The sequence below is a fragment of the Microcebus murinus genome, chromosome 9, assembly GCF_040939455.1.
Source record: "Microcebus murinus isolate Inina chromosome 9, M.murinus_Inina_mat1.0, whole genome shotgun sequence".
Lineage (NCBI taxonomy): Eukaryota > Metazoa > Chordata > Mammalia > Primates > Cheirogaleidae > Microcebus > Microcebus murinus.
The window spans coordinates 101,465,620-101,482,327 of record NC_134112.1 but is presented as its reverse complement, the minus strand read 5'-3'; the positions used below and the strand labels follow the sequence as shown (position 1 = coordinate 101,482,327).

General features: G+C 41.9%; 1 protein-coding gene across 1 annotated transcript; it reads left to right on the top strand.

The window, feature by feature from the left end:
- Positions 1-6,414: 6,414 nt before the first annotated feature.
- Positions 6,415-15,914, top strand: CNPY1 (canopy FGF signaling regulator 1). The gene is made up of 4 exons (XM_012786255.3): positions 6,415-6,701; positions 6,984-7,187; positions 8,983-9,079; positions 13,085-15,914. The coding sequence occupies exons 2-4, from the start codon at positions 7,044-7,046 to the stop codon at positions 13,120-13,122; spliced, it is 279 nt and encodes a 92-aa protein (XP_012641709.2). The 5' UTR covers positions 6,415-6,701; positions 6,984-7,043; the 3' UTR covers positions 13,123-15,914.
- The last annotated feature ends 794 nt before the right edge of the window (positions 15,915-16,708 follow it).

Here is a 16,708-nt window from a genome sequence, read left to right as displayed (position 1 = left end):
AGACTACTGTCCTAAGTGAAGTATCTAAAGAATGGAAAAACAAACACCACGTGTGCTTGCTACTAACCTGGAACTAACCGATGAGCACACACATCTGCACAGAGGGAAGTAAAAGTCAGTGGAAATCAGCCAGGGTGGGGAGGGGATGGGTGAAAACCTACCAACTGGTACAAAGAACACTATCTGGGTGATGGGCACACTTACAGCCCTGACTCAAGCATGACAAAATTGACACATGTAACCAGAAACATTTATACCCCCATCGTATTTTGAAATAAAAACCCTGATTTTTAACAAATGTTCTAGCGGTATTCTGCCAGCACTCGCAACCTTTGGGAGCTCCTGTCTTGAAACTGCCCTCAGGGCGGGCGGCGATCTTTCAGTCCGCCTCCCGTGGGAGTGGGTTCAGCCTCTGAGCTGCCTCCCTGGGCCGCTCAGCCCCGAGATGCGCCGGGTGAGAAAGCGCCTCCACTAAGCAGTGCGTGTGATTTTCTCTCTGTGTCAAAAGAGGAGGGGACACACGCATGCACACGCGTGCACACACGGGCCGTACACTCATTTGCTCACACAGGGAGCCGCGTGCCTGGAATGTCCCTGGAGGGAGAATGCAGGGCCAGGGGTCCCTCGTGGGCATGTGCAGTCCTTTCTTACGCCGCCGCCGTTTTGTTCCTTCTGAATTTTGTTAAAAGAAATCAAGCGGACGCGCCACCCTTTCCAACTGGAAGACGTTTTTAAAGAAGGAGCTGCCTTTCTAGCCGAGAGCAACCAAGGAATGGGGACTCTTCCTTGAGAAGAGGCTCTGTCCTCCCTGCCGTTCAGCTGAGTTGTTCTAGATTTTTCTCCTCTTTCCTAGCACTTTCAGTCACCAACACAGACCCGCCTGGATGGACAGAGCCTCGAAGAAGTCGTGGCACATCCCATTTCCCCGAGCGACTCCCCGGGCAGTTTGGTCACTGTCTCTGTCACCTGCATGTTTTGGGACAGGACGTGACGGACTCACGGTGGTCGTGGAAGCCTGCTGTCCCCAGGCCCCTTGGGTGTGGCTCCCTGGCTCACACAGGTGGTGTCCAATTTCCTGCGGCAGGTGTCTGGGCAGGTGTCTTCGGGCGTCGGAGTCACCCACGCCCGTCCGTTCTTAGGGTGTGAAAGAGTCCCTGGGAGCCTGGGCGGAGATCGGGGCGCGGCGTGGAGGCCGGGTGGGCAGGGACGCCCCTGACCTGCGGGACGGGGCTCCTGCGGTATCGCCCCAGGGAAGGGACGGTGGGTCAGGTTGAGCAGCGTGTCAGGAAACCCTCAGCCACTCTGCCCGAATGTCTCCGGCCCCACCCAAGAGCCACACAATGCTTTCTGGTTTGCTTGTCAGCTACCAGGCCAGCTGGCCGCTTCTGCATAATCCCTGCCTGTGCGCGCCCTCGTGCACGCGTGTGCACGGGGTCTGCTGTGTGCACGCGTGTGATTATGTGTGCACGCGTGTGATTGTGTGTGCACTCGTGTGATAGTGTGTGCACTTCGAAGCACCTGGAGATTCTAGCCATCGTCCAATTCTTTTACCCTCTTCCCTCGTAGGTGTCTAAGGTTTCCCAGGGAGCCCTTGCCATCTGCCCACACGTATGCAGAGGACAGAGTTGGAAGATGCCCTAATAGATCTCCCAAACGGGACTCTGCACCCTTTTCTGTTTGGGGAAGTGTTTTTGCAGAGGTGGTTTTAAACAGATAACCACTCCCCAACCACTGTGTTTTCGGTAACAAGATGGTGAAAGTTGCAGATGCTTCTTGGGCAGAAAATTGTAAGATAAGGAAACAGAGCTTGTATTTAAGTAATCTTTAGCTCCAGTCACATCACCCTCAACTGATGCTTCCTGGACTGCCACGGGGCACTTGTTCTTCTTCAAAAATTTTATTTTAATTTTTATGCTGAATCACGGAAGAGTCCTTTTTTAAAAAGTCTGAATTAGGGAAGTGTATTTGTCTGACATCAGAAAGGCCCAGTAAATATTTGTTGAACGAATGAGTGAATTCACATCATGCTCCCTTTTATGCTGCGAGGTTGCCTCCTCTGTCCTTTTGGGCGCTCCCACTTTTTCCTATTAGGTGCTTTTTCGAAACCAGTGAAATCCTTCTGAGCTGTGCTAACCGGAGGGCAAAGCCCAGCAGCACAGTGTGAATCAGGTGCCCAGGGTCCTTGCCGAGAGGATTTAAACAGAGGTTGAAAATTTGTAGCATTTTTCATGTGGGTAGTTGTATTTTTTTTTCATTTTACCTAAAATGTTTGAAAATTAAAGAGGTTTTTTGGGTTTTTTTGACTAGCAGAATACTTTTTAAAATGGGAAAACAAATGGCAGTGACAATTTTGTATTCAACAATAAAAAGAAAATGTTTTGTAGCTTCAGGAAAAAAGTCAAATTGAGCTAGAGGATTTCCCCACTTGGAAATCATTAATGCTGATCCATCATACATTTTTTTTTTCTGTTTTGTCACTAAGTTAAAAATAGGCTCCAGAATAAAAAAAAAAAAAAGTGATTGAATTCTGGAAAAATTTCCCTCCAAAATCACATTGTTCTTATTTTTATTACTATTCGTTTTACAATTTAAGCTTATACATTATTGATATATGTCTATAAGTAATAAGAAACATTTGCAAAATAAATGACTTATTTCCATTATGCAAATTATAGGAGGCAAAATTTGGATGTTACTTTCATAAATGTAGTATGTTGTCTGTGGTCAATTGTGCTGAAATCTTTATATTTTTCCCCCCAAGGTTTTATGGATAGCACAAATTCACCTGTTTAAACAGAATTGATGGTAACTAGAAACACTAATGTTAATTCTGTTACCGTTACCTGTTTATGGCTCCCCATAAAAGGCTACCTAAAATCTCTCTTATTGATTAAATCCATATGCAATTCATTTTTTCTGATATACAGAACACTGGAAATTTATCAACCTTTATTATTCCTCATAGAAATGAGCTCCTTTGGATTTCTAATTATATTGTCTAATAAAACTAAACAGTCAATGCTATTTGCATATTATATGAAGAAGTGTCATACAACAAACTCATAGCAGTCAATTAACATAAAAGCTAATTACCTATCTCATCAGCTTACAAGAGTTTCTGAATTCATACTTTCCCTATTGTAGCCTAGAGCAAAGGAGCTTTGAATTTTCACTTCTAAATATTGACTTTTAACTAATATCAGCGGTGATTTCAATGTTTATGGATGAAAAGTTAGCGATTAAACCAGATGCAATATTTGCTACAATGCAATTAAAATTTTACATTAACCAAACCTCTAGAAAGAAAATCTTTCCAATAATGTGAAATCAATGATCAGTCACTAAGCAAGTTAAGTACTGGTTTCCTGTCTGCAGGACACTCCAAACTAATGATAAAGACGAGCACAGTTTACTGGTGATCCTCAGACTGCAATGGTAGAGACAGACACACCACCGCGGGAGTTTTCACGTCCAATTGTGCGCTGTGACATAATTGTATTCCTGCCCGATTGCGATAGCTATCAGGCAAGAAATTTACTACCAGATTAACAGAGACGCAGTAATGAACAAGCATGGGCAACACCCTGTAATTGGCTGTTATTAAAGGGCTGTCATAGTGGTCTGTAATAAACTCCCTCGCCCCGGTCTTCTAGAGAAACCAAAGCCAGAACTTTCTCCACTATACTTTCTTCCATTTTAACGTTGGGTGTGGGTACGGCCAGCCCAGCCCACCTCTCATGTAACAACACACGGTCCGGAGCAAACCTAAAGGTGGAAGAACAGACACTACATATACTGAGTTTGCTTTGGAGTCATAGGTGGGTTTCAAAATTGGGGGGAAAGTTAGGGTTTTATTTTGATAGGGGTCCTCCAAGAGAGTAATGAAATTCTCAGGGATCATTTTTATATCTGTAACTCGTCCCAAACAAGTCCGTGTGCAAAAGCAATGGCAGATAAGAAAACTGCGCGCCAGCGACTGGGGTTTTCTCCTGGCCCAAGGATGGCAGCCCTTCTCATTCATATTGTAATGAGGTTAGTATCTCTGAGACCGTCCTTGGAGGCGGAAGAGGCAGTGCCCCTGTAAGATTACAATAGGAGATGCTTCACTGACAAGTACTATTCAAAGTCTTCACAGTACAGAAAGAAAGACTTAGTTTTATTCCACTTGTCCCAATACCTATTGCACTCTTATAACCCAAAGACTTTAAGGGGGGGAATTATTATTTCAATTATTCTATGAACAATCTTTACATTTACTGAAGGTAGTTAGCTGAGTAGTATCATTTTAAACTCTAATCGTATACATTTTAATGTCTAAATACCTGCAATGGATAAGCATCTTTTTCCTAAATATTTTTCTCAAAAAATCTGATGCTTTGGGATGTTAAGATCAAACTTTTTTTTTTTTTTTTTAAATCTTCTGTAAAATGAACTCTACCAGTCTCATATTGGCTGTTTTCCCCATCCTGTGTCTAGTGAACGTTGCCATGTGGGGTTCTTCTGAGCTATCCGCCAACAAACATTTTCTACTTTTGAAGAATGTTTACTCCACGGGCTAGCTACTTACAGCAGAAAGCCGGCCAGCCTCCATAGACTCACAAAATTATAGAAACTCCACATGTCGATCCCTTGAAATAACATGATTGTGTTAAAAAATAGGCACAATAGTACTCTGGTCAAACATGTAAAACTATACTTTCGAAATAAGAAAAAACAACCCGCCGTTGTGGTGGAAAGTTCTAACGTGGGGGGCTGTTTTCGAGACGCCAGGGAGCAGGTTGCGAACGGCCCTCCACACATGAACATCATAATTTCACTCAAAACTTTTATGCTCAGCAGTTTTTGCAAACAGCTCATAATGTTTGGTCAACTTTTAAAAATAGTTTCTAGAGTGGTTCCTAGTCATCTGTGAACTCCGAGTTATATCAGGATGGAGTTTGGTGTCCCAGGATGGCTGGGTTTCTAGAAGCCTCTCCCTCGCCCAGCCATCAGAGGCTCACCCTCCTGGCACCTCCGTGTTCCCCTCCCCCAAGTCAAGTGTGTTTACTTCTCAGATGGGGGAAGGAGCAGGGGGGAGGGGAAGGAGGGAGGGGGAGAGATTATGAATTTCTTGATTATAGTTAGATTTTTTTTTTTTTTTAATGAAAGATTCTACTCTTCACTTTCAAGTAAAATGCTTCTTCTGTGGACACCCAGAAACTACTGTGAATATCTTTTGTTTGTATCAGACAAGGGTAGGATACTTAAAACACATGCATGGTGGTGGGGGGCACCCCCTAATCTTTCTTGTTAATGATCTGCGTGAATTAACTGTAATTTAAGAATTCACCTCTGCATTTAATGCTTTTTCCAGTGGCCAATACCTGTTTAATCCTTGGTTTCTGTAAATCAGTAACAGACACTCAGTGTTGTTTGTGGGTGTACACGAGTTGTGTGTTGCATGTGTTTAACAACCGGCCACACTGTTTGCAAAGCTCAGACAAGTGCAACTCGTGTTTGCAGTGTGCACTTCCAGCCACTTACGTTACAGCTTTCCACTGCAGGCATTTCTTAAAAATTAAAACGCGAATGCGCTTTAAAAACCTGATTATTTTGGCGAGCAAGCAAAGCGCGGTGTTATATAGTCTAGTTGCACAAAGTGTTTAACTGCACATTTGAATGCGTGGGCCTCGGAAGCAGTTTTTTTTTTTTTTTTTTGGGGGGGGGTGCCGAGGGCGAGATATCATTACCTGTGCACGTGGTGGGTGCAGCTGGTGGAAGCCGGTGGCTCTGTGCTCTCTTACGCTTTCCCTCTTCCCGAGCCTCTTTTCAAGTGTTTTTACAAAGTTGGCTCCTCTTTGCCACCGGGGGCCGGCAGGCAAGCGGCGATGCTGGGGTGGCTTATCCCGGGGGCCCCGGGCTCAAAGGACACCCCAGACGACACCCACCACCCGCTTTCAAGCCGACGCTGCGGCTCGGCGGCGGCTCCGCGGCCAGATGGCGGCGAGGCGCGGAGACCCTTTGTGCGCCCCGAGCGCCCGTGAATGGCGCGCGGCCGCCGGCACCGGAAGGGCTCACACTGCGCCCAAAAGGGGACAATGGGGGCTGGGCACATCACCGCCGCCGCAACCCAGTTCATTTGCGATTCAGCCCCTTTCTCCGCGGTTGTCATGCAAACTTCCTGCTTTGATCAGCGGAGGGTGGCGAGGGCCGCGGCCCGCAGAGGCCCCGGGGCGCGGCGCGGTCCGGGCGCCCTTGGCGGCTCCACGCCCCTTCCGGAAGGAGCCGCCGCGGGGACGCGGCATCCTGCACCTTGACCTGTCTAGACGGCCCGCAGTTTTTGTCTCGGTTACCAAGGGCGAGGGTGCTCTCTGACCCGCGCCCGGGGCGGAGGTGGCGGCCGGCGCGCTCCGCGGGGAGAGGCGCGCGGGCCGCGCGGGGGAGGCCGGGGCGCGGGGCGCTGCAGCCCTGTCCCCCGGCCCCGCTCCTCCCCGCGGCTGCCGCTCCGAGGGCACCGCCGGGCCGACCGCAGCGACGGCGCAGAGCGAGACGTGGGGCGTCCCCAAGCTCCCCGCCGAGCGAGGGGGGCTCTCAGCCCAGACTGACAAGTAGAGGGATAAGAGCCATCTGCCCTGCTTCGCTCTTCCTCCTGCGAGTTCGATGACTTTTAAAAATGATTACATGTGTTTAGGTATAGTTGTAGAGTTTCTGGTCTGAAAAATGTAAGTTTTTATTTTCTGCCCACTTTCATATATATATATATATATATATATATATATATATATATATGCATATATATATATGCACTTTTTAAAGCTAGGATTTCAGATAACCCCTTACATTATACGAGTAATATAATCGTATACATATTAGGAAAGCATAGCTATTGCATGGTAAGTGTCTGCATGCATGGGGGTGGTGTGTCTTTCTTGCGTGCCCGCTGCAAGTTCTCTGAAGTCATATGAGCGTTAAGCCCAGTCTCCTTGCCGGCTTTTTCTTCCTAGATCCCGCTGGCCCAGTCCGAGGCATTCCTAACAGACCTTTTGGATAAAGTCTGTGAGCGAATGAACGACTACAAGCTTGAAGAAGACCCTGTGACCAAGGAGAGAACTTTCAAGAGATTCGCTCCAAGGAAAGGAGACAAAATATACAAGGAATTTAAGAAATTCCATTTTTATTCTGATGCTTACAGACCTTTGAAATTTGCGGTAAGCTCTCTTCTTTCAAGATGAATCACATGACTGATGCACACATTTTTTCGGGTACTCTTTTTTTTTGTTGTTGTTGATTGCTGCTCTTTTGTTGTTGAGTTTCAAGACACCAGAACATCAAAATGCACATCAAATGCACATCAAAATGCACCTGTTTACTTTTGTAGTCCTGTTGCTTTTTAACAGTGCATTTAGTAACTTTGCATTTTGAGACCCTTAAGAGGTGGTGCTATTTTGTAGTGATCAATGGAGACATTTAAGTTATATTTTACAGAAAGTGCTGTTCATGAACCCCAGCGACTCAAAGACACAGTTGCACCATGTTTTGTTCAAGCCATTTTGCTTGTGTGGGGGCTTGGGAGGGGTCTCTGTCCGTCCTGTTGCCAAGGAAGGTCTCTCACAGGTTTCCACGTAAGGAATCAGGGGCTGTGGTTTCTAGGTTAAATTACAAATTAAAACGAATATCATTTTCAAATATTTATAGCCAAATGACAGAGAGAGAGTGACGCAATCATCTCTTTTTTTTTCCAAAGGCTTCACAGAGGAGAGAAACTTTCCCCCCTGAGTTAATGCAAGTATTCCAGCACAAACTAAGTTAAACAAAGGCTTAGGTACCAGAGTTGGCTTGATGCCAAATTTCCTTCCAGGAGAATGTTTATTTTTCATGATTCTGGCCCCTGGCTTGCTAGAATGTGCCTGGCAAAATATATTGCAATATATTTCATTTTACTCAGTGCTGTTGAATCAAAGTGATGGGCAGGCCTGTTTTAGAAATGTATTAAGTTCACACATTGGCCAAAATGTCAGGCATGCTAAAACCTCGAAATAAAGGCTTTAGCTGACTTTTGAAGATTTCATTTTTAATTAAAAAGTAAGGGCAATAAAAATCGGGGTTAAAAGTACCCATGGAGTAGGAATGGCAATGAGTAGGTGTGTTTGTCTTTCGCAGGTTTTAAATAAACACATTAAAGTTGAATTTAAATATTTTTAAATGCCACTTAAAAATTTTAGAGTCTTGCTTAATGAACTCAGAAGATGATTGAGGAGCCTCCAGTGAATGCCTTTCAGTAAATTGACAGTTCCTAAAAGTGTGATCTGTAGTTCTTTAACAAAGAAACATACTCTAGTTAGAATTTAAGATTTTCAAACGCAGGAGCAGACGTGAGCTCCCTCGTCTCCGAAATGTCAGAGTGTTTTTGGAAAGTGAAGTGAAATTTCGGGTGGATCTCTAAACACTCTGAAAAGAAACTTCCACACGTAACCACTGTCAAGCGTGTTCTCCACAGTGAGATTGAAGATGCATTTGTTTTGATTGCTGAGGAGGCTTAATTGTTTTCACACTTGCAAGCCACAAAGTGGATTATTATGTTAAATCTGAAGGAAACTGGTTTAACCATTTCAGGGAGCTGTGTGCCTTAAATTTTTTTTTTTTCCAATTAAGAAAACTAAGACTTTTCAGCTCCCTAAATAGGAGGCCCATTGCTTCCCAAGACTTGCCTTCCAGTCTAAGGAAGAGGGGCAAGTAGAAAAAGCCAGGTTTATTCCTGAGCGTCCTGTCTATTCAGCACGACTCATCAGTTACGTCCCAGGAAAAATGATGCAATTAACATTCTGGGAAGAGGGTTAATGCCACGAGCAACGGTGTATTAAACCAAAAAAAGGGCTAAGAAAAATGGGCCGCCTTGGCTACGTAACTTCCTATCTTTGGCTAATAAAATGTTGCTAAGTCCTTCCTAACAAGGAGCCCGTGAGTGTGCGTCTGTACACACGTGTTGTCATTGTGTTTCTGCAGTGTGAAGCCATAATAGAAGAGTATGAAGATGAAATATTCTCACTTATCGCCCAGGAGGCACACTATCTAGCTGACAAGCTGTGCAGTGAGAAATCAGGTACTGTGTCTGATGTAACATGCTCTCCCTGCCTCCCTCTCCCTCTCTCTCCCCCTCCACCGCCGCTGGCAGCTCTCGTTTGCAGCCCCGGCCTCGCTGCCTGGCTGCCTCCCCACACCGCGGCTCCACACAGGGCCCTGTGGCCTGGCAGAATCAGAAATGACACCGTGAGGGAGCAGATAAACAGGAACCACGGGGCTGTGTGGCTTCCCTCTTTCCGCTTTCTTTCCTCCCGCATTTTAAATGCATGCAGACATTCTTGATTTCCGATTGCTGGGGACCAAATTCTTCTTCAGAATTAAAAGAGTGCAAAGCCCCTTCTTTAAAAAAAAAAAAAAAAAAAAGTTTTAGGGATTGGCTTTTCAATTCTGGTCCAGGAAGGAAGAATCTCACTTTACGACATGAATATGCACCGCACCAGCAGAAGGTGGGATTTTAACTTTGTAAGAGATTTTTAAAGTTTTTTTGTTGTTGTTGTTTGGCTGGGGGAGGGGTGCTCGATATTATGTTTCAGGTTCCTTTCCCCGTATCTATTTAATTAATTTTCTTGTGGCTTAGAGGGTAGAAAGTAATACTTGACTCATGTTCTGAAACACATACACACACTCAGGAGCTAGAAAAAAATGAGCAGAACTTTATTTACTGTACACAAAGTTGAAAACGTTACCACTTGCTCTCCCATCTGGGGGACCGAACGTTGTGGGTCTTCAGTTACGTCATTTGAAAACTTGTTTAATACATTTATGAGAATGGAGTGCAAACTGCATTCTTTTAAAATATCTTTGGGGAAAAAAAATGAATGGACATATGTGAAGACAATGATTTAAAGCCAGTAGAACACTTTTAAGTGATGTGGAAGCTTGAGACATTTAGCATTTGGTAGTTGTTTACAATAAGGTATAATACACCTATATCATTGCATCAAATTTAATGCCAAAGCCCTCAAAATAATAGTGACTGCACATTTGTAGACAAATATTTGTATCATCAAAATTTACTAAACAAGGACATAAATCTCCTATGTAACAGAACAGGTAAATTTTTCTTACTCTGTGTATATATTTGGATTACTTTCTGTTCAAAATCCGGTTTTAACGGAGCTTGCGGGAGAGTGCAGTGAAACGATGTAGTCAGGATTGTTTGGGAGTTTGTGAATTTTTTTCTTTGATGTCAGGTATGTTAGCAGAAATTTGTGACATTCTAACCACAACTTCCCAATTGTTTTTGAAGTCTTTCAAGCCATCCAGAGATGTGCGTATGTGTTAAGATATAATCAAAAACGTGATGAGCAACATTTGAAACATTTGTTTTCCTGTTTTTTTCCTCATAAAGGATTTGGACATGTCATCATCGTCTGTGACAAAATGCAAATCACTTGCTACGACAACGTAAACTCTCACTCAAATGTTCCAAGAGAACTTGAGAGAGTTTCACCAACTGTCATGGCAGTAGTTGCCCCAAATAATAAGATTCTGGGGAACGACTCTGCTCCCAAGTTCAGCAGTTTCACTTAATTTCAATGATATTAACTACCTTCATTCCTTCTGTATAATTGGGATAAAATTAACCTTAACCTTGAGAAAGTACAAGCTTAACGAATGAACCTGAGATCCGTACAATCTTGCTGGTAGAAGATAAAGCATGATTAGATAATTCTTAATTGACACTTGATTTTTTAAAAAACGGATTAAGTAGTTACTGCTATAAACAGAACTGTTGAGAGTGAAAGTCACCGCTCGAAAGTGGGAACTGCCACATGGCTGCTACACAGCGAAGTGGGGTGAATTCCTGAGGTCATGTTCCTCATGAAGCATATTTATGGATGTTCTAAACCATTCAGAAGTTAAAAACTGAGAATAAATTAATCCTAAAAGAGAGACTAGACTCCCCCACCCTGCAAAAAAAACCACCAAAAATCCCCCACAAAACTTCCTATTAAAGTAAGGTAACAACACAGTAACAAGGAAGAGAGTTTTTCAAACTTAAAAAGTTTTGCAAGAAAAAGCTAAAGTGATACATTGGTGATAAAAATTCCAGTGCATAAAGCAGCAATAAGGAAGTACTGTGTTTTACTGTACTGGGGTGGTTCAGACAACTGTGTACAAGGTGACACTTTTGTATCATAGCAAAAACTCCAGATACACTCAAACATAATCTAAAATACAAATAGTACATTTCCTAATAGAGCATGACACTCACACTCGGTTTTGCAAAGGCAATATTGCACCTTTGTCATATTATGCAACATGTACAACAACTTTGCTATCACATGATCTCCACAGTTTAAATGTTTTAAGGATGTGACCGCGTGCCTCTGTGTACGTGTGTGTGCATGCATTGGAAGTTATATAACTGTATGTTAAACAATATTTACTGAGTGTATACTAAGTGCAAGACAATATACTGAGCTGTTAGGATGTCCACGTATTGGCTTTAGGATTATAAATAATTATCTAGAAAATAGATATTTGTAGAACTGGAGATTTTATTGGAAGTTCAGTCCCTTCCTATACTTTATATATGAATTTTGCTTTTTTTCTACTTCATCTAGATCATTTCACTTACTTGTGACTTATTTATTATTATTACACATAAACAAGTGAGGACACATTTACGGAATCTTCAAAATATTAATGCTCTAACATTCACCCCCCCCCCCCACACACACACACTAAAATAAATAGAGAGAAATGGAAAAAACACATGTCAAATTTCAGATAACTATGTTTGGATTAAAAAATAACACATCACTGAGATTTTCATAAACATTATGTGTCACATTTTTGATGAGTGAAAAAAAGATCTCAGTGAGTGGTTGTAGGATTGCAGATGAATCTCTGGGCGTGCTACAATTTTAGACCCTGGGTAGAATAAAAATTATTGAATACACTCTGTTCTTTGCGTGGGAGGCAGGATAATAGGAGGTTATTCTTCTCCTAATCTCTTCCTAGGCAGATCTCTAAGAGTAAGTTCATTAGATGGTTCTGCCAGAGCACCTAGTAGCACATAACCCAGGTTTCTCCAAATTGCGATTTTGGTATCTTGAAGACATCAAAATGGTTCGGATCTTAACATGATATAATAAGGTCATGATTAAAAGCACAGCTGTGTTCCACTCAAGGTACGGAACATAATGCTAGATGATAAATAAACGTCTGTGGAGGTATTTGGTAAATAGACTGTGTGAGGGTATACGTCTACATACAGAAATATTTTCTGTGCCCATGACTTCTGTCTTGATGTCACATCTTAACATTTAAAAACGTCATAACTGACGGACTTGCCGCATAACGTTTTGAATGCAATATATCAATATGACGTTAAGTGTCTAGAATGTTTAAGTTACATCTAAAAGTAAAAACATTTTTGACTTTTTGTACAGACTTCTCAACGCTTATGGGGGTGTTAAATTCTGACATATAAAATTGTCACTTTCCAAGGCTTGCGTATTTTTAAATACATTATTTAGCTGAAATCATCCATCGCCTTTTCCAGTGTAGCAGCTATAATAATTGTGGACATGTCACTGGCTTGTTTTTATACTCTCATTGTCAGGCAATGAGAGTAGGGTTGGCATTCATCGCTTCCAGTTGGAAAAGTGGTAGGTATCAAGGAATCTAGTGGCCTCCCTGGAGTGGCCTCTCTGGTCCTTGGATTAAATGCCGCGTGTACTGTGCCCCTTACGAGCTGTGAATTCTCTCTGAGCAGATATTCTTGAAATGCTCCCACAGCCATGAGTGAAATGACACAGTACCTTGGCTCTGCTTTGAAATATCCCAGCCAAAAAAGATTGAAAGATGAGATGAGAATGGCAGAGTGTTGATCATGGTTGGAGCTGGCTTTGGGGCACAGCTATACCTTTCTACGTTTGTCTACATTTGAAAATTCTCATAATGAAAGTTTAAAAGGCATGCTTCCACCAGAATGTACTTTCTGCATGATATAACTGACTTCCTGGGCTGGTATTTAATGCGATAGTGATGCTATTTAATTTTTTTTTTCCAGGTCTGTGTGAAACTTCTACTAATCATACTGACCTCTAGGAATGAATGACATGCTGCCAGTTACGGGAGAGGAGTAAAGTCACAGCCCAGAGGTCGATGTCTGCGTTTCATGTTTGTGTGTTGTCTTTCGTGATTAGAAATTTTGTCTTTTGTTTGTGCCATGCTCATCTCATGTATGGTATTTTTTTTTTTTTGAAAATCTGTTGTTTGGCATCATGACAAACTACGAGTCTTTCTATAGGTGAAGCCGAGGAGTACATAAAACTGAAATTACCTTTGCAGATTTCGATAAAAACAGGCTTGGCAGTAAAGCACTTAATTCAGCACTGGGGGAAAAAAGTGAAGCCATTTCATAAACAAAATACTGAATACTTTGTAGCAAATGTATATGCGCCTATGCAAGTGTAGTGTGCCATTTGATAAGAACTTGATTTCATTTCTCAAATACTTTATTGGCCACGAATTTAAGGAAATGTCTTGCAACAAATTCCAAATTTGGTCTTCTTCTGGGTTAGATATGGCTGTTGGTTAAAGAAACAAGCCTCCTTTTTATCAGAAATGAAATTTAAATTTCTAAAAAACCATAAGTTTAAAAACTTATTTATGTCTAAAATTTAGCGGAATGCATAAAAATAATGAATATTTTACAGTGAGCAATAATTATATTGGTCTCTCTTAAGCATGCATTCTGAGTTCAAATGATTTAGGAAGTTGATTTATTATTATATCATATATTAAAAGATGACGCCGCTAGTGACCACGCTTTGTTTTACTCCGAACTCTTTTTTTTTTTTTTTTTTTGTAAAGATTTTTGGCTAACATTTAATGTGTAGATTTTACTACTAAATAACCAATCATTCTTCTACAGGGATATTTTCTGGAGGTGTGGAGATGGAAGAGGGGGTGGGACTTAGGGGGAAATTACCTTTTGACCGCACGTAACATAATACGCAATGTAGTAACAGTCACTCTTGCACATTTTATTATCTCTGTTGAATTTCCCTTCAGTGGAATCCAACTTTAATTATTTAAAATGTCAAGGCATAGTCTACACCTGTTTTTTAAAAATCCTCCTTATTGTGCATGAGAATCGAGTGGGTCACATGATGCAAATTCGTCCTGTCTAGACTAAAACTGTTCTCCATGTTGTTACGTAATTGCCTAGAAAGCACACTGCGTATGGTTCAGCTGACTCCAGCAGGAAACAATTCGTAAATTTAGGAAAATTTACCAAAATTAAGGGGAAGAGATTTCCAACCCCCTCCCCCCACAACCTCACTTTTATTAAAATTCAGATTTTAAGTTAATGTCACTTAGTTATTTGGAAAACTGATAAAATGTGTGTTTTTTTTGGTATGTCTGCAACTGCTTAAGTATATATAGACCCTCCACAGCCCAATGAGCTTGCAAGCTAGCTGATAACAGTGGGCATAGCATTTAAGGATAATTAGCTCTGTTTTCCAGTAGGGTAGTAAAATTATTATTTAAAACATAGTCCAGATATCTTCATTTAATGTATCTATCTAAGATTAATTTGGCATGTGAAATAGTAAGTCATAAACCTTTTCCTAATGTGGCCTTTCTTGGTAAATGGCCTAACCGGGAACATTGTTTCTTAAAACATTGGTGACCTTCAGCAGAACATGTTGGAAACAGTGGCATTGAGTAAGCATCTGTGATAAATGTAGCAGCTATAATAATTGTGGACATGTCACTGGCTTGTTTTTATACTCTCGTTGTCAGGCATTAAAAATTCTCAAATACAGACTAATGCTAATGCTAATCATAGAGGTTAAGAAAATGTGGGCTCCTGTTTATAACCTAAACAGACACGGAGAGGTGGACCTTTCCACTGAGGCATGCTTTTCCTTGATGCTGATGTTTTGCTTTGAATGGAGAGAACCAAGCATCTTGACTTTTTTAGTGAATATCTAATGTTTTGCTAAATACCATTTTCTTTTTTTTTTTTTATTTCCCAGGAAAAATGGTCTTGAGTCTTGTAAGATTTTTAATTTCTCATGACTTGGATATTTTTTTCTTTCCAGATCAAGCCTGCTAAACTAATATAAATATTTGCCATTTACTAAGTTACGGATTGGAATCCCATCTGAGTGATAACACACAAGCCACTGGATTTCTCGTGGCTGCGCTGATTCCTCAGTTTCCCTCCATATCATTGGTAGGTGGCCCTGCTCTGCCAATGAACAGGAATGAGGTAGAGTAGCTTCTCAATCTAACATCTTTCCTCACCTCATTCCTGCCTTTTAAGTGATATTCATTGACCCCCAAAAATAAAAACAAAAAGCCAGGAAAAAAAAAAATAAACTACGGAAACAAAATCAAAAGAAACAAAGAAACACTAGGGTGTGAGAGAAAACTCTCTCAGAGTTGATGGAAATCTACCCAAATCTAGGTCCAAGAAAAGTTCCTTAAGAAACATGGGGTGGAGATATAATAGGTATTAAAATAACAAGGAGAAAACACAGGTTTGAGGCTGGATGGTTTCGAACTGTACTTTTATGAGATGGTTTGTCTGGGTCTCCAGGAAGACTTGTGCACCTGCTCTCGTAAAGATAAGACCAGATTGGCTGAGAGGCAGAGTTTATTTTTTTGTGATGTGGATTACTGTTTGCTACGAATAAGCCAAGACCAGTGAATCCATTTCACTGAGGAGTGGAAAGTGGAATTGAGCCAAAGTCCCAAACGGGGAAGATCAATACTTTATTTAGGAAGACAAGCCCTGGTTCTATTTTTCATATCTATTTCTCAGTTTAGGTTGATATTTATTCATATATATGGTAACTTCATCTAAATAAAAATTTTGAACTATGCATCAGTCTAAAAATTCAGATTGTGATGGAATGTGAGAAAAAGCCATTCTCTGAGGTGATTTTGTGGTGTGTTTTAAAATTTGATACGAATGTGTGAGTTAACCTTCAATGTGTCGAATCCCGCTTGGTAGCATGTTGCATAGTTTGATGCCAATATATAAATAAACGATATTAAATCGTCACGATCGAAATATGCCTGTTAGATACAAGAGTGTTTTTTACGATTCTCTACCTCTAATTTAATTCCCCCTTTGTAAGTTTCCTAGATTCCTCAGATTATTTGCTTTTAGAGCAAGAAACTGAGCGGATAAAAAGATCAAACGCCATAAATGAAATTGAAATACGGAAGTGGTAAAAATTCTCCGCCCCGACGTGACTTAGAGACAGCAAATGCTGCTGTTCTCTGTCGGAGTTTGGCTTTTCGCCGCTTTCCCTGGACGTGGAGGGAAAGGGTCCTCTTCACGACCTGCTCTGAGCGACGGGAACGTGGTGATGTCTGGCCTGGCGCTGGCTCAGTGGCCTGCGTGGGCGCCACCAGAGAGGTGAGGCTCTGCTCGGAAGGGGAGCCTCACAGCCAAGTGCAGCTCTCTGCATTCTCTGGGAAAATCCAAAAGATGGATGGATAGCTAGAGAGGAACACAGACATGTATATGCACACACACACACACACACACACACACACACACAGAGCTACTATAAGAGTCGTGCTCAGGGGACTTAGCCAGAGCTTGGAGTACTCCAAGGTGGGAGCCTCAAAGAAAAAGTATCTGGGAAAATGTTTAGCTCCTTAAAGA